General features: G+C 34.3%; 2 protein-coding genes across 3 annotated transcripts in view; one reads left to right on the top strand and one right to left on the bottom strand.

Annotated features, from left to right (window-relative positions):
• Positions 1-25,999, top strand: part of LOC125840252 (malate dehydrogenase, glyoxysomal-like) — a 320,744-nt gene that overhangs the window by 82,506 nt on the left and 212,239 nt on the right. The gene's annotated exons all lie outside the window — the stretch shown is intronic.
• LOC125840268 (60S ribosomal protein L26-1) lies at positions 382-1,041 on the bottom strand. Its single transcript, XM_049519243.1, has one exon. It carries the CDS (start codon positions 965-967, stop codon positions 527-529), a length of 441 nt encoding a protein of 146 aa, XP_049375200.1. The 5' UTR covers positions 968-1,041; the 3' UTR covers positions 382-526.

Genomic DNA, 25,999 nt, shown 5'->3' with positions numbered 1-25,999 from the left:
AGTCTGCCACTGCTCCCCAAACCCCACTTTGTGGAATTATACCGGGTATGTAGTTATTGTTCACCAAAAGCTTAGCAATATTGATGGTTTTCAAAGCTCACATGGACGGTAATCATATAGTATATCCTATTGTCCATGGTTCAGAAAGAAGCAACTTCTGAAGGATATCAAATGATCCAAGTTTACCCTATGTGGATACTCTAGAATCTCATTTCTTTACTAGACAACCTCTAAAGCTAATGCTTCTTGTGTAAAACACATACTAAGCACCAAAGCGAGTCACTTGGCTTAACAGCATCATTCATGAGTGTCAAAGCAGAGCTACAGGTACACAACAGTCAAATATAGTAGCTAAGATAATAATTTAACTAAATTATGGGATTCTGAAGTATCATCATCATTGATTTAAGCAAAAACAGAAACTTCAACAAAATTCAATGTCTCCACAAAACACTAATTAACTGAAACGGACTGCTATAAATTCTCTTTAGCTAAAATAGCAATACCAGACAAAATGAGTGAAAAATCAATCGATTGTCTGCATGATCTCCTCAGAAGTGAACTTAGTGCCCTTGTCCTTATCAGCAGCAGCGCGTCCCTTAGCCTTGCGGTCGAGTAGTGATCTCCTGTCTTTGTCAAGCCTGAGCTTTGTAACAACAACCTTCGAAGGATGAATACCAACGTTCACAGTTGATCCATTAACCTTCTCCCTGGTTATACGTTCAATGTGGATCACCCATTTCTTACGGTACACTTGGACGACCTTCCCGTCACGGCCCTTGTAAGTTCCACGAACAACCTGAACTTCGTCGTCTTTCCTCACCGGCATAGATCTTACGTTGTACTTTACACGTAACTCGGACGATAAGGGTGCGCTCATTAAAATCCGGCGCGCACTTGACGGCGCCGTGAAATGAGCCTTCCTGCTCTTCCGGCGGGAGGAGGATACTCTAGGATTGTACTTCATTTTTTGCTGATTTCTCTGTTGCTCTCTCCTCTGCTTCTCTGCAAATGGCAGCCGATGAAGAAGACGAATATTAGGGTTTTTGGGTTCTTATACATAAAAATGGTGGGCTCGAGAAGCTAGGGTTTAAAGTTGGTTTTTCAGCTTTCGGAGGCCGATGTGTTGGGCCTGTGTTATGGTACTTTGGGCTTACTTTTGGGCTCTGGTGTTGCATATGTCTTTGGGAAAATTTATTATTTCTCTATTTCAAATTGGTTATTCTACTTTATTATTTTTTTAGTTCGTTTTCAAAAGAATATCTCTTTTCTCTTTTTTTTTGACAATTTTTTTATTTAAACTTTTCTGTTGACGTGTTAAAAATACTTTCTTAAATTTTATGCCAAGACAAAATAGAACAAACAAATTGAAACGAAAGATTATAAATTTAAGGAAAATTCACTTTTATCTAGGAATGCAACATTGGAGCCTTAATTACCGGCTCTAATGAAGGAGTTTTTTTAAAGAAAAATACGAATAGTAATATTTTTTGATAAAATATATACAAACGGTAAAACATATTATTGATATACATTAAATATACATATGTATATTGATGTAAGTGGTCAAAATACACTTAAAATATTGTTTTGTATTAATTTCACCTTAATTATTGAGAGTGTGAAAAAAACACATTTATATATATATAAAGTTGGATCTTCAGTCCGCTGATGTGGCATGCCCCAATGATCAGGAAACCTATTTATCTATTTTCTCATATTTTTGGAGGATTTTTTCCCCTATTTTCAAACCTAAATTGATTCTAATTTGTTACCGTTTAATTTCCTCAATTTAAGGCTATAATAATTAATGGGTTTAAATTAATTAAAGTTTAAGAAAGAGAAAACATACCGTTTAAAATTCCAATTCTTAATTGTAATTAGTAGCCCTTAACCGTTTCCTCAAATTAAGTCTATAATAATTGGAGAAATCATTTACAATTCTAAATTCAGAATTAATGCTTTTCAACAGCCAAAATATTAAGGTCCTATAAAATCATACTTCATTATTTAATTTCCACTGATCTTTTCTTTCTCTTTATAAATTTCTTTGGGTTTGTTGATTTGCTAATACTATTCCAATAGTTAATAGAAAAGATGTCTAACTTTATATTGTCTAATTTGGCAGGAAGTTCAAAATGATTTGAAAAGATCTTCCCATGGAAATTATATCAATTTTTATGGAATATTGTGAAGGTGAAAACAACGTCTGAACTTTGGTTATCATGCAAAGTTACATAATGTTCTTATAATTTATATATTTTTTGGTTTTTATATATTGTATTTGGTATCCACATTGTAGCCTGATTATATATGGATTCACAATGTGTAAGGCTCCATTTGGAGCGAACACTTCCTACTAAAGAGTTTTTTCATACTTAAGATTCGACTAGACATCTAATTAAGACAAAAACAGTCTCTTTCAATCATAATCATAATCATAATTAATTAAGTAAATAAGTTTTGAAAAGTACTTTTCAAATTCGGTAAGAAAATATTTCCTACAAATTTAGATACACTTTAATATCATCTTGTATTTTTATATTTTAAATATTTGAATATAGAAGACTACTCTTTTTGGAGATAAAATAAATAAATCTTATATTATTGATATTTAAATATGCGGAGGCTGCTGTGTCAATGAAAAAAAAATCAATTTTTCTTTTAAAAAAATAGAAATTCTTTTACCTTTTATTTTACACATGTATGTGAATCATAAGACATATTTTTCAAAAGATTACTATTTATCAGGCTAATTAAACATATTAAATTCATGTTCAACAATTTTGATATTTTGAATAATATAAAATTAAGATTAAATCAATGGTATTAATGAATCTTCAAAAATTGTGGAATTTTACCAATTTTGAAGAGTATTTTTCTAATTTTATTTACTTAATTATGGTTAGGAATGTAATATAATCTTGACCTATAAATATTAAATAGAACATGTCTTTCATCTAAATGTATACTCTTGATGAAATGGAGAAAAAATATAATGAAGAGAAGCCGGGTTCAATATAATTCATGTATTCTCTCTCATCATGATTTACCACAAATATATCTCTATTTATTTATTTTTATTATATAGTCATTTATACAAAAAGAAAATCATGTACTCCCTCCGTCACATATTAGTTGTTCACTTTTATTTTTACACGCATATATTAAGAATTCATAAACAAGAAATCATATATCTTTATTTATTTATTTTTATTATAATCATTTATAAAAAAAGAAAATCATGTACTTCGTCTGTCCCATATTAGTTGATCATTTTTCTCTTTACGTGCAAATATTAAAAAATCATATATCTTTATTTATTTATTTATTTTTATTATATAGTCATTTATACAAATAGAAAATCATGTACTCCTTCCGTCCCATATTAGTTGATGACTTTTCTTTTTATGCGCATATATTTAGAAATCATAATTAAGTGGGTAGTTTTACCAATTCACCCCTTAAGAACTTTTTTGAAACTTTACAAAACACTTAAAAAAAGAATTAATTGCAAGGTAATTTGAAGAAAAAAAATCAATTAATGCTTTTTTGATTTATTAAGGTGATCAACTAATATGTGACAACTATTTTTAGTATAGTGATCAACTAATATGGGACGTGAGAAGTAATTTATGATGGAGTAGATTGTGATTGAACTAATAAGATTGCTATAAATCATTAACTTTAATTAGTATGAAACTATGATGATTGAATTATCAATTAGCTCAAGTTTTTCATATCAACTTTTATGTTTCATCTTTTTTTTATCAGCAATTTGTAGCATAATTTTTTTTCTTCGCGCGGTTAAAAAGATGAAGATGTCAATAATTTTATGAAAATATAATATAGATAGAAGAAATATTTATAATATGTGCATATACATATATCTAGACGTATAAGTGATTTCATAAAGAGAAATGTTTGATCAGTAATTATATGACTTCCAACAAAGTTATAAGTTGTTACTTTGGACAAAGAAAAATTATAAACTTTAGGATAATAAAAAAATCGTAAAAAATATAAAACAAAAAAATTATGAAGAGAATGTAAATAAATAAATAATGCAACATTATTCTTATGATCTTAATTATTAAGAAAAAGAAGAAAAAAAATGGTGAAATTAATGCACAATTTTTTGAACTCTAATGTGATCATTTCTAAAAGTCTTACAATGTCTTTATTTATAGACATTTAGATTTTTACGATAAAGAATAAAAATGAATGCAAAAATTGTAATTAACTTTTTATTATTATTATAATAATAACAATATTTTTGGCCAAAGAGAGGTGTCGATTTTATTCATCATCATTACCTAAATAATATTCATATTTTTAATTTTGCCCCTATCCTTTATTGTAGTATTTATTTTATATTTTATTAATTTTTTCTTCCTTTTCTCTTTTCCTTCTTCTATCCTACTTAATAGTAACTTTTTATACTAACAAAAACACATATTCCTTAGAATCTTAATCATAAAATATCATTGCTTAGTCACCTTAAGCTCACCAAAATTATTCAACCATTGTCGTTTATAAGGAGTAGTGTGTTTAATGCATGTAAGTTTCAACCTTAAAAACCGTAGCTAATTTAAGGAGAGAAATTATTTTTCATACAAGGTGTGAAATAAATGGTAATATTTGCTCTATGATTATTGATAGTGAAAGTGATACTAATGTGGTAAGTTCATACGTTGTGGAGAAGTTGAAACTTACCTGTATTAAATACACTACTCCTTATAAGCGGCAATGGTTGAATGATTTTGGTGAGCTTTAGGTGACTAAGAAATACATGATTAATATTATTTGAAAGGTTTTTCTTCTTTACACCTTTATGTGTGGTGACTATGGATTTATCTTGCAACCTTATAAGAACAATTCTTTAAGAGGTAAGATTAATTCTTAATTTGATATCTTTGGTTTCTATTCGTAAATTAAAGAAAGTGATTAGTCTTATACTAAATGTTGTCTCTAATTTCTTCGTAATAGGGGTCTAGATCACTTTTGATCTAAGTTCTTGAATTGACTATAGTATCATAATTAGTCTTAATCCGCTAATTTTGATAGACAAAGTATTGTTTTGAAATATTAGGTCGGTTAAATCTCAAAATGCTTTTGAGAGAGTAATTGATCTAAACATAAGACATCACTACTCATATATAGCAATCCTAGAGCCTTTTCAAAACCCCTCAGAGATATAAAATTATAAAAGAAAATTGGGTTTGCAACATGCTAGGGCTAACTGTTCGTCAAATATATGGACTTTTTGGGATGAAAACTGGGAGGAAAAAGGTAACACAGATACTATACAACAACTCACTATGAATTTCAAATTAAGAGGAACACAAGATAGATTCGTTGTGACAGTCGTCTATGCTAGGTGCAGCGTTCTTGAAAGTTTGGAACTTTGGGAGAACCTTGAAGCTATGGCTGGTCAGAATTATCCATGGCTAGTAGAAGGAGATTTTAATACTATAGTTGATGAGACAAAGAAGTTGGGAGGCTTGCCAATAACACAATCAGAAACACATGATTTCATCCAATGCATTAAATCTTGTGCATTGACGGAGTTGCGGTTCACGGGAAGTACATATACATGGTGGAATGGGAGAATTGAGGTGGATTGCATTTTCAAGAGATTAGATAGAGTCTTTGATAACATCTAGTTTATGAATATATTGCCTGAAAGTGAAGTACATCATCTTATAAGAAGGGGATCCGACCATGCACCATTACACGTGTTGTGTAACTCAAATCAGGTGCAAATAATTAAACCTTTCAAGTTCCTACAATTCTAGACCAAACATTCAGACTTCAAAAAGATTGTAAAAGAGAGTTGGAAGGTACATGTCAGTGGTTCTCATTTTACCATCATGCATGTAAAATTGAAAAGACTAAAGGCAGTGTTGTCGCTTTGGAGCAATGAGGCTTTTGGGAATATATTTCAAAGAATTGCAACACTGGAGGATGCCATTAAGGAGAAAGAGATACAATTCAAGATGGCCCCAACAGACACAAATAGAGAAGAGCTTAGTAGGGCAAATGCAGATCTAAAGAAACTATTGAAAATTGAAGAAGATTTCTAGAAGCAGAAGGCTGGAATGCGTTGGTTCAAGGATGAGATAGAAATACCAAGTTCTTCCATGAATATGTGAAAGGGAGAAGAAGAAAGCCGAATATCAAAGAAATCAAAACAATGTAGGGTGACATTATTTCAACCCCTCAAAATATAGGTGATGAGGCAGTGAATGTATTCAGAGAATAGTTCAGGGAAACGCAGGAGGTTACAAACTATTCTATGCTACAGTGTATCCCCAAAATTATCACTGGGGAACATAATTTGGAAATGAAAAGGGTCCCGTCTAAAGATGAGGTAAAATAGGTGGTCTTTGAGCTTAATGGGGATAGTGCTAGTTGGAAATGATGTTTGGAATATGGTGAGGGCTTTCTACAGTGGACATGAGCTTCCAAGATTTATAACGCATACAAATCTGGTTTTAATACCAAAAAGAGAGGTGGTAGAAAATTTTGGGGATTCAAGGCATAAGCTTGAGTACCTTTGCTAATAAAATTATCTCAAGAATTATTCATGAGAGAATCTCTGTATTGTTACCTAAGTTAATCTGTATTAATCATTCAAGCTTTGTGAAAGGGATGAGCATAGTTGAGAACGTGCTCCTTGCCCAAGAAATTGTACGGGATATTAATAAGAGAAGTAATTTGTAAAATGTGGTGGTAAAATTAGACATGGCGAAGACATATGATAGAGTCTCCTGAAAATATCTGGTAAAGGTAATGAGGAGGTTTGGATTTTCAGAAAGGATCATTGACATGGTAGTACGATTAATTAGCAATAATTGGTATTCTATTTTGATGAATGAACAATCGTATGGATTTTTTCAATCATCAAGAGGCTTAAAACAAGGAGATCCCCTCTCACCTACTCTCTTTATAATTGCAGCTGAAGTTTTGGCAAGGAGCTTAAATTCTCTTTTTGATGAAACAGGATTTAATGGATTTGGGATGCCTAAATGGAGCCCAACCATAAATCACCTTTCTTATGCAGACGATACGATCCTCTTCTATTCAGGCCAACCTAAATTGATGAGAATGATGATGAGGGTACTTAGAAGATATTAAAATGTGTCTGGACAACTGATTAACATAGGCAGAAACGTTTGTTACTTACATGAAAATACACCCATGGTGGTGTGTAACCAGATAAAGAGAATAACTGGAGTCAGGCAAGGTAGCTTCCCATTCACATATTTAGGATTCCCCATTTTCTATGGGAGAAAGAATAAAAGACACTTTGAAGAACTGATAAAGAAGGTAGCAAGAAGAATGGCAGTATGGCAGAACAAGCTCATATCTTTTGGTGGAAAGTATGTTTTGATTACACATATCCTACAGTCAATGCCTATGTATTTACTATCAACTATGAATCCTCAGGTCAGTATTATTGAACAGTTACACAAACTATTTGCAAAGTTCTTCTGGGGGAATGCCACTGGATCCAAAATAAAAATTAGGTGTCTTGGGATAACATGTGCTACCCGAAAGAAGAAGGGGGGTTGGGATTCAGATCACTAACAGATGTATCCAAAGCCCTTTTTTCAAAGCTATGATGGATTTTCAGAACATCAACCTCATCTCTATGGGGTTCTTATACGTGGAACAAGTATTGTAAGAAGGTGCACCTAACCATTGTATGGGATGGGATGTCTCTCATGTGTGGAAAAAATGATAATTATGAGGGAAGAAGTGGAGAATGAAATCTGGTGGCGAATGAAAAAAGGGAACTCTAGCTTTTGGTTTGATAACTGGATAAAGACGGGGGCTTTATACTATACAGAAGGTGACAATGCCAGTGAAGAAGAAGTAAATGTTAGACAGTTCGTGGAAGGAGAAGAATGGAATGAACAAAAGCTAGGAGAAAAATTGTCAACAGAAATGGTGGAATACATTGTGGAAAATACAAGGCCACTTGGTGTAGATCAGGCCGAGGTGCCTTGGTTGATAGGGAATACACAAGAAGCCTTCACGGTTAAATCAACTTGGGAATTAATAAGAAAGAAACAAGAGGTCAGGGTAGATTATGTTTTTATCTAGAATAGGAAAATCCCTTTCAAGGTTAATTTTTTCATGTGGAGGGTGTGGAAGAGAAGAATACCAACATATGACAATTTGAAGAAAATGAAGATACAACTAGTGTCAAGCTGTTGGTGTTGTGAAAGAAATGAGGAGGAAACAATGAGCATCTTGTTTTTCAGGAAATCTTATCTGGGAAGGTCAATGTGATTGGTAAGGAGGAGAATGGTCTATACACCATATGTTCACATATAGGGACTGAAGGCAGAGCACCTCAAAGCTGTATGGTAGTTACTTAAGCTGATGTTGATGTCTGGCACAAAAGGTTATGCCATGTTCCTATGAGTGTGCTTAGGCAGATTCCTTTCTTTCATAGTCTTGGAAATAAGTTCACTTTGTTAGGTTGTAAAGTATGTCCTCTTGCTAGACATACCAGACTGCCATTTTCACACAACACTAGTAAACCTACATGTATTTTTTAATTACTACACATGGATGTTTGGGGTCCTTATAAAATAGAAACTTTTGATGGGATGAGGTATTTTTTGACAATTGTGGACGATTTTTCAAGATGGACATGGAATTTTTTAATAAGGTTGAAATCTGATGTGATTACCATACTTAAACAGTTTTTTGTTAACATTGAAACTCAGTTTGACACAAATTAAAAGAGTGAGATCTGACAATGGCTCTGCGGTTTTTAACCATCAATGCAATGAATTTTTTAACCTTCATGGTGTCATCCATGAAATTTGTCCATACACACCACAACAAAATGGTGTTGTGGAAAGAAGACATAGACACATCCTTGAGACTGCTAGAGCAATCAAGTTCCAAGCTAGTTTTCTTGACAAATTTTGGGGGTTATGTGTTGAGGCTGCTTTTTATGTTGTCAATAGAATACCTTCCTCTGTACTAGCTGGTATGTCTCCATTTGAAAAACTTCATGGTCGACCTCCCTCTTTTACTCACATGAAAGTCATTGGGTGTTTGTGTTTTGCCACCATTCTACCCAAACATGATAAGTTCAGTCCTAGAGCTATAAAAGCTATTTTTGTGGGGGTATGGCACTACTCAGAAGGGTTACAGATTGTATGATTTAGCCAACAAGCAGTTCTTTATCAGCAGGGATGTAGTGTTTATGGAGGTTGTTTTTCCTTTTCAAGGAACCATTTCTGAGAATCAGTTGTCCACTACAAACATCTTTGCATATGATGATCTAGTTTCAATTTCTACTGAGGTTTCTACAGCTCATATGCCTCCGATTATCAGTGTTGCATCTCCTAGTACTACACATGTTCAGGATTCTTCAGAGGACACTTCAAAGGATTCTTCCCAAGTCCTTCCCACAAGGAAATCTACTAGAGGTCTTAAACCTCCTATATGGCACAAGGATTATGTAACTGTTGCTGGATCTACACACTGTCTTTAGTCTATTGCCTCTAATATAGATTACACTAATCTATCTTCTGCATACCAAAGTTTTGTTTCCAATTTCTCTATTAAGACAGAACCAACTAGTTACACAGAAGCTGCTCAGGATGTCAGATGAATAGAAGCTATGAAGTGTGAAATACAGGCTTTGGAAGATAACAAAACTTGGGAGTTGATAGATTTACCACATGGGAAGAAAGCTATAGGATGCATGTGGGTCTACAAGATTAAATATAATGCTGATGGCACAATAGAAAGGTTAAAGGCTAGGTTGGTAGCCAAGGGCTACAGTAAAACAGAAGGTTTTGATTACCAGTCCCCTGTAGTGAAGATGGCTACTGTTAGATCTGTCATTTCTATTGCAGCTGCTAACAATTGGCCTATACATCAGATGGATGTGTATAATGCATTCTTACAAGGGGACCTATTTGAAGAAGTGTATATGAGCTTGCCTGATGGTTTTAACACTTAATCTAGAGGAACCAAAGCATGCAGGCTACTTAAGTCACTTTATGGACTTAAGCAAGCTTCAAGGCAATGGAATATTAAACTCACTACTACCTTGACTGATTCAGGGTTTCATCAAAGCACTAGGGATTATTCCTTATTCACTAAGAGGAAAGATGATAAATTAGTGATAGTCTTTGTCTATGTTGATGATTTATTACTTATATGGAATGATACTTCTATGATACAAGAGACTAAGGAGGCCCTACAATATGCCTTTAAGATAAAAGATTTAGGTGAATTGAGGTATTTTTTAGGTTTGGAGTTTGCCAGAAGTGCAACTGATATCCTCATCCACCAAAGGAAATATGCTTTGGAACTTATTGCAGACATGGGTTTGGCAGGGGCAAAACCTGTATCAACTCCAATGGAGCTAAACATGCAACTCACTACCACTACATATGATGAACATGTTCCATTTGTCCATGATGATTCATTGCTTCCTGATCCCACTAACTACCAGAGATTAGTAAGGAGATTATTGTATCTTACAACTACCAGACCAGACATCTCTTTCACTGTCCAATGTCTGAGCCAATTTATGAACTCTCCAAAGTGTCTCATATGAATGCTGCCCTAAGGCTGGTGAAATACATGAAGTCTGAGCCAGGCTTAGGAATATTAATGTCATCTGCTGGTAATGATATTTTAACAGTATTTTGTGATGCAGACTGGGGCTCTTGTGTCAATGATAAAAAGTCAATTACTGGTTTTATGATTCAATATGGGCAGTCTCCCATCTCATGGAAATCAAAGAAGCAGCTCATAGTATCTCGAAGTTCAGCAGAGGCTGAGTATAGAGCTATGGCTTCGACAGTAGCAGAGATTGTATGGCTTGTGGGATTATTCCAAGAATTGGGTACTATAAAATCTCTTCCAGTCTCGTTGTATTCAGATAGTACTTCAGCTATTCAAATAGAAACCAATCCTGTTTTTCATGAAAGAACGAAACATATTAACATTGATTGTCATTTTATTCGAGAGAAGATTCAAGATGGTCTTTTGGTTACTACGTATATTCCCTCTGCAGAGCAGCCTGCTGACATTCTCACCAAAGCTCTTGGCCGAAATTCTCATTCTCATCTTATGTCCAAGCTAGGAATGAAGAACATCTTCATAGCACCTAGCTTGAGGGGGGTGTGAAGGAATTAAGTAAAAGTGTTAATGTGCCTTAATTCAAGTAGTTAAGTCATGTTGTTAGTCGTTATGATTAAGCATTGCAATGTTAGTAGTGCAAGTAGACTAGTTAGTTACAGATTAGTCATAAATAGTTAGAGTCAATTAGAGTTAGTTACACAGTTGTATATAAACATGTATCACTTATTGAGAATATATGAAAACATCAATTCTCTCTAGAAAGTTCTCTCTATTTTTAGCTCAATTACAATGTTTACAGTTTAGACTCATAAATTCAACAAAGCTGACCCATGGAAGGAGCTAAACCAGCTGTTAAATCCTCCGATAGCAAATCGATTTCTTCATGCAATAGAGGCAGAGAAAGAAAAAGACTGAGTACTCTCACTTTAGACATAGGGATAACTACAATTTAGGAAATTAATTATTTTTTGTTTTGGACCATGGGTCGTGCTTTGTCTTTTCCTTTTGGATATTAATAAAATAGGTATGTGGACCAAAAAATTCACTTTAAAAAAATAATAATATCAATTAGGGTTCTTAGCACTTAATCTTGATATTGGGGATTTTATTCTTGAATTTCACATATCTTTCAATTTATGTCTTTAATCTTTAAATTTCCCATATTATGTTCTTGTTTATTCTGGTAACCCGATTCTTATCAATTTGACTCTCAAAAACACTTTTTAAAAAAGATTAGTCAAACACGATTTTTTTTTATCAAAATTACTTTTCAAATGAAGTTGCCAAACACAATTGTTTTTTCTTAAATAAAACAATTCTTTATAAAGCCATTTGAAAATAGTCCTAAAAATAAGTAGTTTTTAACAGCAATTCCAAACAAACTCTAAGTAACATAACATCTCTATGTATTTTTTAAAATTTTGTTTTATATAGTCTCTAATCAATATTGACATGTTTTTTTATTGACGAATAGATTAACAGAAATAATAATTTAAAAAATGGCATAGTATAGGTTATAATCATAGAATTAAATTATAGTGTCAATTTGTTGTTTGGTTGGTAAGTTCGAGATAACTTATTCCAGAATTAATAATTAGTATCGGGATAAGTTATCTCTCTCCTTGTGTAACACCTCAAATTTAGAAAGAGAGAGAAATTTCAATCCTTCAGAAAATCTGGTTCCAAAACCGGACGAACGCCACAAACGGTTTGTCGTCTGACACACGGACCATAGGTTAGCCCCGTGGTTGGTTGGACCAGGTTCCCAAAAATGAAAAATTTAAGTACTTTTTTGACGGTTCACCAAGACGGTCTGTCGTTCAATGTACGAGCCGTAGATAAGGTTCGTAGGTGTGTCCCAGAAGAATTTTGAGGTAAAAGTTGGGATCTACAGTCGTGGTCTACTGTTCGTTGATAGGCCCACGGACCATAGGTCTGGTCCGTCGTTTGGGGGTCCATATTTAGTGGTTTCTAAATCCACCAACGGTCAACCAATACGGTCTGTGGTTGAACCTACGGACCATAGGTCTGGCCGTTGGTAGAGTCAACAACTACTTTCTTAGGGGTTTTTGGGTCTTCTCCTAATTATTCTAGTCTAATACTATGTCGTTTTACCCTTCACCCAAAGCCCTATATAAGTGTTTTAACCCCCAAATTTTCCCAATTGAAATCATTCTCTCAAATTCCTAAAAGAAAAACAAGTTTTCCTCTCAAATATTTCTCTCTATAGAAGTTGAAGAAAAAAGCTAGGATTTGCAAGCCAAGTCTCCAATTCCACCATTGAAGTCAAGCTTTTGGAATTGAGATATGATAGTTTTCATCCATGGAGCCCTTTTCTCTATGGAGTTGATTCTCCAATTTTGTAAAGTTATATTCCCCAATCAAGTTAGGGCTTTCTTCAATTGTCATGGGTTCTTTCCAATGTTGGTTCAATTGATTGTTTTTTGTCTTTTATGCATGAATTGAAGTAATTGAATGTTTTAAAGTTCATTTCCCATGAACCCATGCATAACCCATGTTTTCTAAGCCATGATGATATAATGTGGGTCTTAAACTATGAAAGATGAATTTACGAAAATATACATGTCTTCTGTTTATGAAATAAATGTAATTGAATTTGAAGATGCTTTGACTTTGAAAACATTATGAAGCTTATGAATTATTGAAAAGAATGCATGCTCACGGAAGTATGTTTATGACTCAAGTAAGCTTATAGATGAGAGTGTCTATATGTTCTATGAAGTTTGGTCACATGACATCAATGACATCTAGATTTGCCCTCAATGCTTTTCGGGCTATTTTCCTAAATTAGGTCTTGATTAGTATGGTATCCGGATATGTCATCAATGATTAGAGACCACGATTTCAAAACTATTTCCATTAGTATTAGGGGCATCTCTAGCATGATGTGAATGACTATGGGCCTTAAAAACTATTATAAAAAGATCATGAAGGTGGAAGGTTTTCTCACGCATGGTCTAATGAGTTATCCTATGATAAGACAAGTGGCGACTACCCATGTCTTTTAAAGATAAGACAAGTTAAGATTAATAACTACTCTGTGGGATTTATGCTTAGCACCAAGAGGATATTGAGATGGAAGCTCTCCCGAGTTGAGGCTAGGTTTCTAGTAATAGTCTCTTTATCCTTTATTTATGTGCCCCCATATGATGATTGTCACATTAACTAATGGATCCAATTTAGCTCAGATTCATGATTCGACTTTGGCAAGTAGGACAACATTTTTCAGTGTAAGAGACACCGGGGTTCCATGTTATAGCTCGCATGGTCTCTATGTCGGTTAAGGCTACTTCCCACAATAATAATGGACCAAGGTTACCCTTAAAGTATCTCTCACGTGTTTTAAAGGATTATTTAACTTGCATTGATCATGATTACGATTATGTTTTCTAACTTCTTATTTTATGTTTTAACTTGGTCTTTGCATATTACGAAAATGACCCATTTATCATGATTTCATACTTTTATGGATTGCTATATCATATTTGGTTCAAGTTTGTACTAACGTATACTGTTGCATATTGTTTCACTAATGTAGGGTCCGACGATCCTATCCAGCGCTGAGGATTTATTAGCAGAGGATTGAAGATTGGTGAGTCCTCAAGTTCTAAGGACCAAGCCTTTACTTTAATATGTCTTTGTATTTCAGTTAGAACTTGATGTACGGGTTACGTCCCGAGCACTTCTTATGTACTAGATGACTTGAGACATTGTTAGATTTCTGCTTCTTTTTGTAAAACTATATGTTTTGGAATTGTCTTTTAAATCTTTTAAAACTCTATTATATTGTATGATGTATGCTAAGTGACTTATGTAGGGTCTCTCGGGGTCTTGTACACCATGTCTCGTCTAGGGTATACCTTGGGAGATATAATCCCGGATAAAATAGGTAAATGACAAATATATCTTTTTAAACCCCTTTTATACATTATTTTTCACATTCATGAAGGACATTTTTTGTAAACAAGTAACTTGTTCTTAAAATTTATGCAATGCATATTATTTTGAATATAAAAAATCAAACACTCAATATTAAATAATCTCAGCATAACTTATCCCATTATAACTAATTTAAACATAACTTTTCTCATTATTCCTAAGCCTATCATAACTTGTATTCAAACCAAACTACTTTAACATACAAATAATAGGGAAGTCGATAAATTATTTTTTCCTAATTTTACGCTTCAAAATATGTGTCTCGTAAAATAGGAACACATCCATTATTTCAGTTACACAAAAATATATACATATTTTTATTTTGAATAAATGTTGATGACAGAGTATTAGAGCTGTAAAAAAGGATCGGCCCATCCCCACCCGACCCAAGCCTCGTGGGCCAAGGAATTTGAAGGGCTAGGGCGGGCTGGCCAGTCATTTGGTAGGGCTTGAAAATGCTCGACCCAACCCAACCCTAGAACGGCCAAGGGCTGAGGCGGGCTAGCCATTTTTTTTTATTTTTTTGTCTTTTCAAACTTGTAATTCTATAACATCAAGAAAATAAGAAGATTTTCAAATCAAATATGGCAAACAATAGTGTTGTTTCAATAACAATAGAAAAAATCTTGTGTAATTAGCATGTATCTCGCATGCCAGATACGCGAGCGAGATAAGAGAGTGACAAGCAAGATAGGAGGGAGGCGAGGGCGCGAGATTTATCTATATATATCCTACATACATGCGAATCTACTTGGATATAGTGTATCTAGAACAAATTAACCTAATTTTGAGTCCATATATTCTGAGATACATGTATTTGGACGTATCAAAATCTGGTAAGATTCATAATATTACAACATAGCGTGTATTTAAGTAATTAGATTATATACTAGTTAGATTATAGTAAGTTACCCTTAAATAAAAAGTTTTGGCCCATGGGCCGACCTCGATCAAGCCTCAAGGGCCAAGGGCTTATATGGGCCGGAATTATAATCCCTAGTTTTAATTGAGCTTGAAAAATCATATCTCAACCCTACCCTAATAACGGGTTGGGTTGGGACGGCCCCATGGGCTAAGCCCGTTTTGACGACTCTATAGAGTATTAACTTCAATCATTAAAGAACTCAACATAATAGTTAGGGATAAGGGTCTGAAAAATACCTCAACTTTGGTCGAATTTGTTGTTGCGATACTAAACTTTCATAAGGACCTATTACCTTCCTAGACTATTTAATATCGTATTTTTTACCCCCTAAACTATTTAATGGTGTATTTTAAAGGTATATGTGTGCCCACGTGGACACATTACTATTTATAATTTTGCATTATCTTTTATGTCCATGTGAGCAAATATATATGTTTGAAATATGGTATTAAATAGTCTAGGGATGTAATAGGTCCTCATAAAAGTTTAGTATCGCAACAGCAAATCCAACCAAAGTTGGAGTATTTTTCAAACCCTTATCCCTAATAGTTATAAAAGATTTCAAACCGAAAGAAAAGAAGAGACTTTTCTCGTTCACCATCTAAAAGCATTTCTTATTCAGCATATATATATATATATATATATATATATATATATATATATATATATTAAAATAAACAAATAAAATAAAACAATCTATTCGGTTGAAGGAGGTCCACCTTTCACATCAGAGAGGACATGTTGAGTTCAAGTGTGTACTATTCAAATTAAATCGAAAAATCAAATCATACTGAATTGAATTTTAATTTCTTGATTTTTTTATTTGATTTCAAATCAAATCAATTTATATTGTTTTAGCGGTAAGTGCATCCACTCACAACGAGCCCTTGTCAATACCGTTGCCTTGAGGTGGTCATACCTCCCTTTCAAATCTATCCACAATTCAAGTAGATCTTTCACGATTAAGTATTCAACTTCCAGACTTTCATCAAGCTGATGATGAAGGAAAATCATAGCCTTCACTTTATATCCTAACTTGATGCTTTATTTTCTTCGATTATACCATCATCAAGACCATTAACGGTAAGGTGAATTTCAACATTAAGTATCCATGACAAATAAAAAAAAATTCCAGAAATGTCAAGTGCGACAAATTTAAGCTTTAACAAATTCAACGTGATGAAAACTATCATAAATTAATTGAGTTAATATCATTATGTTCATTTCTTTATAATAAATGACAGATTAATATTTTAAATAATAAAGTATAATATGATTATTGTCATGACCCAACCCACCAGACTGTGCTGGCACCTACATACTACCATCTAAGTAATAGAACCCTCGTATCCCACCAATTTAAAACATGCGGAAATTTGAATAAATGGAAATAAATATAATAATGGAATTCTTAATTAAAAACATTTAAAACAATTTCGAGTTAAGACTTGTAAAGTAAATAACACTCCCCATGATCTAGTTTAAACAGGTACAAGAGTTACTAAGAGTACAACTGGACATACTGGACGTGATAAATAAAAGACACAGCTCCCACCATGCGGAAGGAAGAATAGAAGCTGCTGGAGATTTTTCTTCGTCTTCACCTAATGAAACCTCACCGATCCTGCAACCAGACTATGTCAAAAGACATAGCAAGAGTAGTATCAGTACAAACACACGTACTGGTAGGAATCATCGGTCAACCCGACGCCACCACATAATATAAGAAACCAACTAGTAAGGTCATGCAATAAAACCACTTGCTTCTCCACCCTTCCCTCTCTCAAATTACCGACGATTCACCCTAGCACTCTAACTTACTAACCCCCTTTTTCCGATCAACTTACTTATTTGGGTCTTAATCATAGCCTAACCATTCTAACACATGGATAATCCCCAAGTACAACTACAAGTCTTCCAACTAGCCGATCACGTCAACCCTTACTTCATTTACATATTATCCAGTCATGGCCACATGGTACATTACGTCACGCTTCCTAAGTCCTAAACACATCCATTTGTCCAAGGTGAAATTCCCTTAAGCACTTACAACACGTACACCACCCCCACTCCTTGCCAATACAGCACACGACTCCCTTACTTGAACATTAACAACTCTTGAGATGTCTACTCCCCACCTCTGTTTCACCTTTCATCAATATAATTACCTAGCCTACTCAACATAGAAAGGCAATCACACATAAGACCTTATAACCATAACACAACTCCGAGTAATACAACATCAACATCATTATGAACCATGATCAAATTCACATTATCTCAACATACACAATTACATCAAATCATTGGTGCTCTCATGGAACCCAAACCAAAACAGTTAGCGTAGCTGAATGTGGTACCCGATCAAAAGATTATGTCGGAATGTGGCAACCGATCTCATAATTATGCCAAAACGTGGCAACCGATCCCAGTTAGTTATGCTGAAATGTGGCAACCGATCCATTCATCATTCCACAATCACAATTACAATGTATATTATCACAATCATACAACAAGAGGTGATTCATAACATATAGTTCTTCGTTCATATTTATTCGCATTAGGTGTGATCAATAGGTTTCGTTCACATACATACACGATTCACAATAACACAAGAACAAATATACCACCCTCAATGACAAAAACACAACCATAACCACCAAACTCCTTAACCACGTATATCATGTAAGCACTAATTCAACCACTCCTAACCCTAGATCATCATTTAAGGCTTCTTTCTAGGATCTAACCATAATTGTTCGGTGCGCAAGGGACTACGCATAATTTTACCATTGATTTACATATATTACGCAGCGAACACAGATTTATAACTACTCAATTCATAAACCTAGCCTACATGTGCGCCAAACAGCTGCACGAAGAAATTATAGATAATTTTTTGGTTTTTCGGACAACATGCCGGTGAATTTGGCCAAGAATCCGCAAGATATCGCCATCCTCACGCTAGAAATCTCATTTTCTTCCTTCCTAAGCTTAGAGCAGTTTTCTAAGGGTTTCTAGGGTGTTTTACGACTAATTTAGGTATTTCATAAAGAAGGAGAGAATAAGTTTTTGCGTTATTTGCATTCTTTCTCGCCTATCCCGCTTTGGCGCCAACTTACTCCGCCCTAGCACCGGCGCCCTGGCGGCAACTGGCCCGCTTTAGCGTGAAACTAGCCTAAAATTTTCTCAAATTTTTGTTTCTCCTAAATAGCGATGGTTTGAGTCATTACAATAGATACTAATTTACCCCTCATTCTTCTCCGAACGACTAGTGCACAGATAATCACACGCTCAATTTCGGAGTACTCCTGAACTAAAGAACTAGTCTTTTTCAACTTACGGATCACAAAGGTTTTTCCATTCTAAATCACAAAATGTTTTGTACCCAGTAAGACCGGTTAGGGACATGGGGCAATGTCCGGAGAAGATTGCATCCCAATTAACACAGCCTGACCCCGCCAGGGCGGCAGTTTTCCACTGAAGCGAGATATCTCCTGCCGTGGCGGGAGATCGAAAATTGTAAATGAGAAATAGGGAAATGTTTTCCTCAATCTCCCTTTTTCAAACTCAAACCCACCCCAAAACACTCTCGGCTTGATCATTCCAGATGACAAATCAAAGGTAATTTTTCGAATTCCTTGCACTATTTACTCCTATACCTGATTAACAATTCTTGCATGACGATTATTTAATTGAAATTAGACAGTTTTTTGGGTAGTTATTCAAAAGTTATGTAGGTTACTAGTTTTGACAAATAAACGAAACATGGACACTTCCCTTACGGTCCCAACGTTCTCACAACATCCTGGGCGTAAGGATTTCGTAAAAATACGATTAAATCGATACAAAAATGGGTGGGGGAAGTTGAAGGGTATCTTGGTGTAAAACTCCAATTTAGGCCTCATTTAGGAGTTATTTTGCCGAAATAATTACTTATTTAGGTTCTAAGGTAGTTTATATACTCTAATCTGCTGAAATTCTGTCGAAAATGAAGGTTTTGGGACGAAGAGGCACCATTATCGCGCTTGTATTCGTCCCAGATGAAGGGCGCTCTGGCGGCCTTCATCTCGCTATGGTGTCCTCCCTCATCTCGCTCTGGTGGGATTTTGGCCGCTATGGCGGAATTCAGGAACTAGTAGTCTGACCCCTTTAACTCAACATTTTCCTCTCTCCCCCTTCCAACCTTACGTTGTCTATTTCCATCGTGATCTAAGTTATATTTTTCATAGCTCGCAGGTCTATCTAAATGGCAGGTCTGAATGAAGAGAACCTACCTTTCGTCCGATTTCCCGACACTGCCAGTCGAGAGAGATTTCATGACTTCTGGAACAACAAATTTTGTTGTGAGATTGGCTTCATATTGCTCAGGCTGGAGGAGAAGATGCCAGCCTTATATGCTTGCTTAATAGAGTTCGGGTGGGCTCCACTAACCGAGGCTCCCCCTACAACACGAGTTGACTGGGTGCGAGAGTTCTAAGTTATCCTACCCACCCGTCCGCTGGGATGACCCTAGCCCCATCATTCGTATTTGGGGAGTCGACATCTCTCTGAACACCACAACCTTAAATGAGGTGCTAGAGTTGTCGGAGGTCTAGAACGCTGAATACGAGGCCAAAATAAGGGAGATAGATCTGGAATGGATGAGGGACACCTTGGTGGAGCCTGCACGTCAGGACAGTCTATTGGCCTTATGTTGAGGGTATTACTAGTGCTGACTGGTCACCAGACGCCAATAAATGACTTCACTTGGTCATTCGAAGGATTCCCCCGTCTGGCAATCGCACAGATGTGACGTTCCCTCGAGCCATGGTGGTGGCGTGCGCGGTGCAGAGCATTGAGCTGAATGTCGGGGCACAGATTATTTTAGAGTGGAAGATGTTTTATCTGGGAAATAAGAAAATGGTCTTTCTGCCTGGACTTATCACCGCAATGTGCAAGCGGGCGGGAATGTCGCTTCTCGACACTGATGAGGTACTTTCCATGGATCCCCCTTTTCACCCTCTTTTGGTTAGACATGGGTCCACGTCCAAGAGTTAGAGGAGGAGGACCGACAGGGCTAGCAGTAGTCAGGCGGCCGCAGGTTCAGACGAGGAGGGAGGCGACGATACTCGTCTCTCCGGGTCTCAGCCTCCCTTTTCGGCAACACAGATAAAGGAGGACTTGGCAGTTGTGCGGAGTAGGATGGGGTGCCCTATCACCCCTAATACCTCGGTACCCCCAGCACTGCCCTAAAGCTCGAGATGCTCCGTCGCGAGCTTCGCCAGGAGACGAGGAAGAATTTGGAGAGGGACCGTCTATTTGTTCGGATTTGGAAGGCGGTGAAGATCATGTTCACCTGCGTCGCTCTCAGGTAGGAGATCCCCATAATGGAGAAGAGGGATTTCTATCAGTTGTTGAGTCTGGAGGAGGCCATGACAGGCCTAGTGCCCCAGGAGGAGTTAGTAAGGTCATGCAATAAAATCACTCGCTTATCCATCCTTCCCTCTCTCAAATTACCGACGATTCACCCTAGCACTCTAACTTACTAACCCCCCTTTTCCGTTCAACCTACTTATTTGGTTCTTAATCATAGCCTAACCATTCTAACACATGGATAATCCCCAAGTACAACTACAAGTCTTCCAACTAGCCGATCACGTCAACCCGTACTTTCTTTACATATTATCCAGTCATGGCCACATGGTACATTACGTCGCGCTTCCTAAGTCCTAAACACATCCATTTGTCCAAGGTGAAATTCCCTTAAGCACTTACAACACGTACACCACCCCCACTCCTTGCCAATACAGCACATGACTCCATTAACAACTCTTGAGATGTCTACTCCCTACCTCCGTTTCACATTTCATCAATATAATTACCAAGCCTACTCAACATATAAGGGCAATAACACATAAGACCTTATAACCATAACACAACTCCGAGTAATACAACATCAACATAATTACGAACCATGATCAAATTCACATTATCTCAACATACACAATTACATCAAATCATTGGTTCTCTCATGGAACCCAAACCCAAACAGTTAGCATAGCTGAATGTGGTACCCGATCAAAAGATTATGTCGGAATGTGGCAACCGATCTCATAATTATGCCAGAACGTGGCAATCGATCCAAGTTAGTTATATCGAAATGTGGCAACCGATCCATTCATCATTCCATAATCACAATCACAATGTATATCATCACAATCATACAACAAGAGGTGATTCATAATATATAGTTCTTCGTTCATATTTATTCGCATTAGGTGTGATCAACATGTTTCGTTCACATACATGCACGATTTACAATAACACAAGAACAAATATACCACCCTCAATGACAAAAACACAACCATAACCACCAAACTCCTTAACCACGTATATCATGTAAGCACTAATTCAACCATTCCTAACCCTAGATCATCATCTAAGGCTTCTTTCTAGGATTTAACCATAATTGTTCGGTGCACGAGGTACTACGCATAATTCTACCATTGATTTACATATATTATGCAACGAACACATATTTATAACTACTTAATTCATAAACCTAGCCTACCTGAGGGCCAAGAAGCTGCACGGAGGAATTGTAGATAATTTTTTGGTTTTACGGACGACATGCCGGTGAATTTGATCAAGAATCCACAAGATATCGTCATCCTCACGCCAAAATTCTCCTTCTCCTTCCTTCCCAAGCTTAGAGCAGTTTTCTGAGGGTTTCTAGGGTGTTTTACGATTAATTTAGGTATTTTAGGAAGAAGGAGAAAATAAGTTTTCGCGTTATTTACATTCTATCTCGCCTATCCCGCTTTGGCGCCAACTTACCCCGCCCTGGTGCCGGCGTCCTAGCGGCAACTGGCCCGCTCTGGCGGGACACTGGCCCAGAATTTTCTTGAATTTTTGTTTCTCCTAAATAACGATGGTTCGGGTCGTTACAAGTATAAAATATATTATATGCATGAACATGTAATCTTAAAAAAACATGTAAACTCTTGAATATTGAAACAATAAATGTAATATATTTTCTAATTATTCTACAATATTTATTACTAGTTTCAATAGATATTAACTTCAAAGTTTTGTAAGAATTTCAAGTCATATTAGGGTGTGTTTGGTATGAAGGAAAATGTTTTCCTAGAAAATATTTTCTTGAAAAACAAGTGGATTTCTAACTTATTTTCTCATGTTTGGTTGGTGAGTAGAAAATATTTTCTAATAAGTATTTTTTAATGTTTGATTGGTGAATGAAAAACATTTTCTAGAAAATATCTTTTATTTTTGGCTTGAGACTAGAAAATACTCTTTAGGAATATAATTTCTGACCCTAAAACCAACCTCGATAATCGATTTTGAATCTGACCTTAACACCCGAACTAGGACACGACCCCGATGACCGTTTCAAAATCCGATCTTGAGATCTAACTTAGGACCTGACCTAGAGTTTTTTTAAAAAAAAATTGAAATAGTTTTCAAAAATCATTTTCTTAAAAAAAAAATCGATGAAGTGGCGGGGGGGGGGGGGGGAGGGGGCAAAAAAATAAAAATTTGAAATATTTTTCAATTTTTTTTGGTTTGGGGGAGGGGGTGGAGGTAGGGGCTAGGGGCTGGTTGGGGGTAGGGGTAGAAAAATATTTGAAATTTAAGAAATAAGAAAATTTAGAAACTTCAATTTTTTTTGGATCGGGAGGGTCAGGTATGAGGTAGGGTAAGAAAAAAATTATTGTAATTTAAGGATGAAGTAGAGTTTTGGAAAAAGTTTTCCATAATTTTTGAAGGAAAATCATTTTTCTTAAATTTGAGGAAACTAAGATGATTTGGAAAACATTTTCCAAAACATTTAAATCAATCAAACATGGAAAAATTTGATACCAAACACACCCTTAATACATACTATTCTTCTTTATGACCCACAAATACTTATCATAAATGTATGACAAGAAAATACTTACGAGTATTCTATCTACTATCTAGCACGCTATCATATTGCTTGGTACTTAATTTAGAGTTATAAGTTAGTAGCATATAATAATATAAACCTGAAACGTACTGATTATTATACCCAGTAAAGTATCATATTAATACCTAAAACAAGTTATGTATGCGGTAATTAAATTGCAGATCAAAGACTTATGCAAGTCCTATTAGAACTGTTATAAACATATAAATATATATCTAACCCGGAAAGAAAATTGATTGACTTTAAGGAAGAAAAAAAAGAAGATAATTCCGAATTAAGTAAGTCTCAATTGGTTAGAGACTCGTGTTGATAATGTGTTATAAAACGAGAGTTAAATACAATAATACTAAACAAGGTAGACAAATGGTAATGAAAAGGAGTAGAAAAGTATTATTTAATCTCTTCAAGTATGTCTTTCACATGGGTGAATATTTCCCTATTATATGATATACAATAAACCATCCGTTTACAATCTTAAATCAAATAAGTTAGTAAATCTTTAAGACTTAAATTAAATAGATACATTACATTATGTTGTTGATATAAAGAAAATTCACAATTAAATGAATTTGTAACAATTATTACTTTTTTATATAAGTTTTTTTTCAACTTATAAATATAACTTTGATTATATTATTAATTATTTACATAATCAAATAATCAAACCAAAAAATTGAATTAAAAATAAATAAAAATCAAATCGAATTTATTTTGGTTGGGATTTGATTTTACTTTTTTTAAAATAAAATTAAAATCGAATAATAACATACACCCACATGACTTTATACGAATAATAAATTATTAAAAAGTTAATGCCAAACACCCACTTTATTATTAATTATATAAATTACTACTAAACCGTACATTGGACATTGTTATAAAATTCGATCTAGTTTAGAACAAATAAAAAAAGGTCTACATTTTTGTTTCACTGATAAATTTTTGCAATATTAAGTCAGATATTTGATCAAACAGAATCATATAAAGATTTCTTATTTACCATCATAATAATTTACTATGCTTAATGAACTTCGTGATCACCTCTACTTAAAATTTTAGATTTATCTTATTCCATATGCACTCCCTCGTGAGGCGTGCCACTATATTTATATTTTCTATATCCGGTACATTTCAACACATTTTCCTTGAAGGGAAGAATAGTCCCTCTAATGCCGACAAAAAGAGATTTTTTCTTTTAAAAAAAATCTTTTAATCCAACACATTTTGAAGAGGATCCCTCGCAATACAGACAAAAAAATTAAGGGTGTATTTTAACCGTGTCGTAAGATTTGAGTTGTATTTAAGTTCTATTTTTTTTTTATATATAATTTAGGAATTTTAGTTTCATTTTCAAATTATTAATACACTTAAAAATACCTTAATACTTTACTAAATAAACTTAAATACATCATTAATTTGCCACATGACATAATAAATAGTTTCGAGAGAATGAAACTTTTAGTAAAAAAGTAGAGAGACATGTTGAATTTATGAGAGTATTTCACTCAATTTACAAGATCAGGGTCAAGTAAAAAATGTTTTTAAGACTACCAATAATTATGAAACTAAAAAGTATGCGCTTACTTTTTAATGATTCTCTAAAAAAATAACATAAACAATAAAAATTGTACTTCCAAATGAACTCCTATCAAATACTCCATCCAATCATTTTTACTTGTCGCATTTTGACTTGATACACCCATTAAGAAAATAATTATTGATATAGATATTTTATCAAACTATCCCTATTAAATGATATTTAGCGTTAAGTCTTGAAAAATAATTTGGAGAAGGAGTATTTAATACTAAGAATAAACATGAAAAAATATAATTGTCTTTTCTTAATATGTCAAAAGTGACTAGTAAAAATACTATTTATTTTTTAAAAAAGTGACAAATAAAAATAAACGAATAAAGTATTTTTTGGGTTTTTACAAGTTCTTTAATAATTAAAATTTGACAGATAATGAATAAAAACTAAAGACAAGTAATTTGATAAGTTCAAAAGGACCAGAAACAACTAAATTGAACCCAGCAGATAGGCAGCAAAGCACTTTGGAATTTTGTTGTACCTGAATTCAATTATTCTAAAATACTAATTTTTTTTAAATTTATTTATTCATCAAAAGAAGATGAAATAAAAATTAAATTTATATCACTGACTAAATAAGTGTAAGTCTGACGAAAAATTAGATAATTACACTTGCATACTCCAACTTTGTTTTTAAAAATAAACTCACGTCTAACTTTGAATAATAATCAAGCTCCCATTTGTCTTATGCATTACTTTTAAATAATTATTTATTATTCTATTATCTAATATATTTTTTATTAAATTTGGAGTTACATATATTACTCCTTTAAATTAATCTAAAATAAAGCTCTTAAATTTCTTTATAATTTATATCTTTACTCCAAGTCAGCCATTACAAATCAGACTTATATAATAATTATATATAAATGACTAATATATATATGTATTTGAAGCGTGAGTTTAAATAAAATTGATAATATTACGAATAGACAGAAAAAGA

The sequence above is a fragment of the Solanum verrucosum genome, unplaced genomic scaffold, assembly GCF_900185275.1.
Source record: "Solanum verrucosum unplaced genomic scaffold, falcon-dt-bn FXZP01000180.1, whole genome shotgun sequence".
Lineage (NCBI taxonomy): Eukaryota > Viridiplantae > Streptophyta > Magnoliopsida > Solanales > Solanaceae > Solanum > Solanum verrucosum.
Note: the sequence above shows the minus strand (reverse complement) of the source record. Positions and strands in the feature narration are given on the sequence as shown.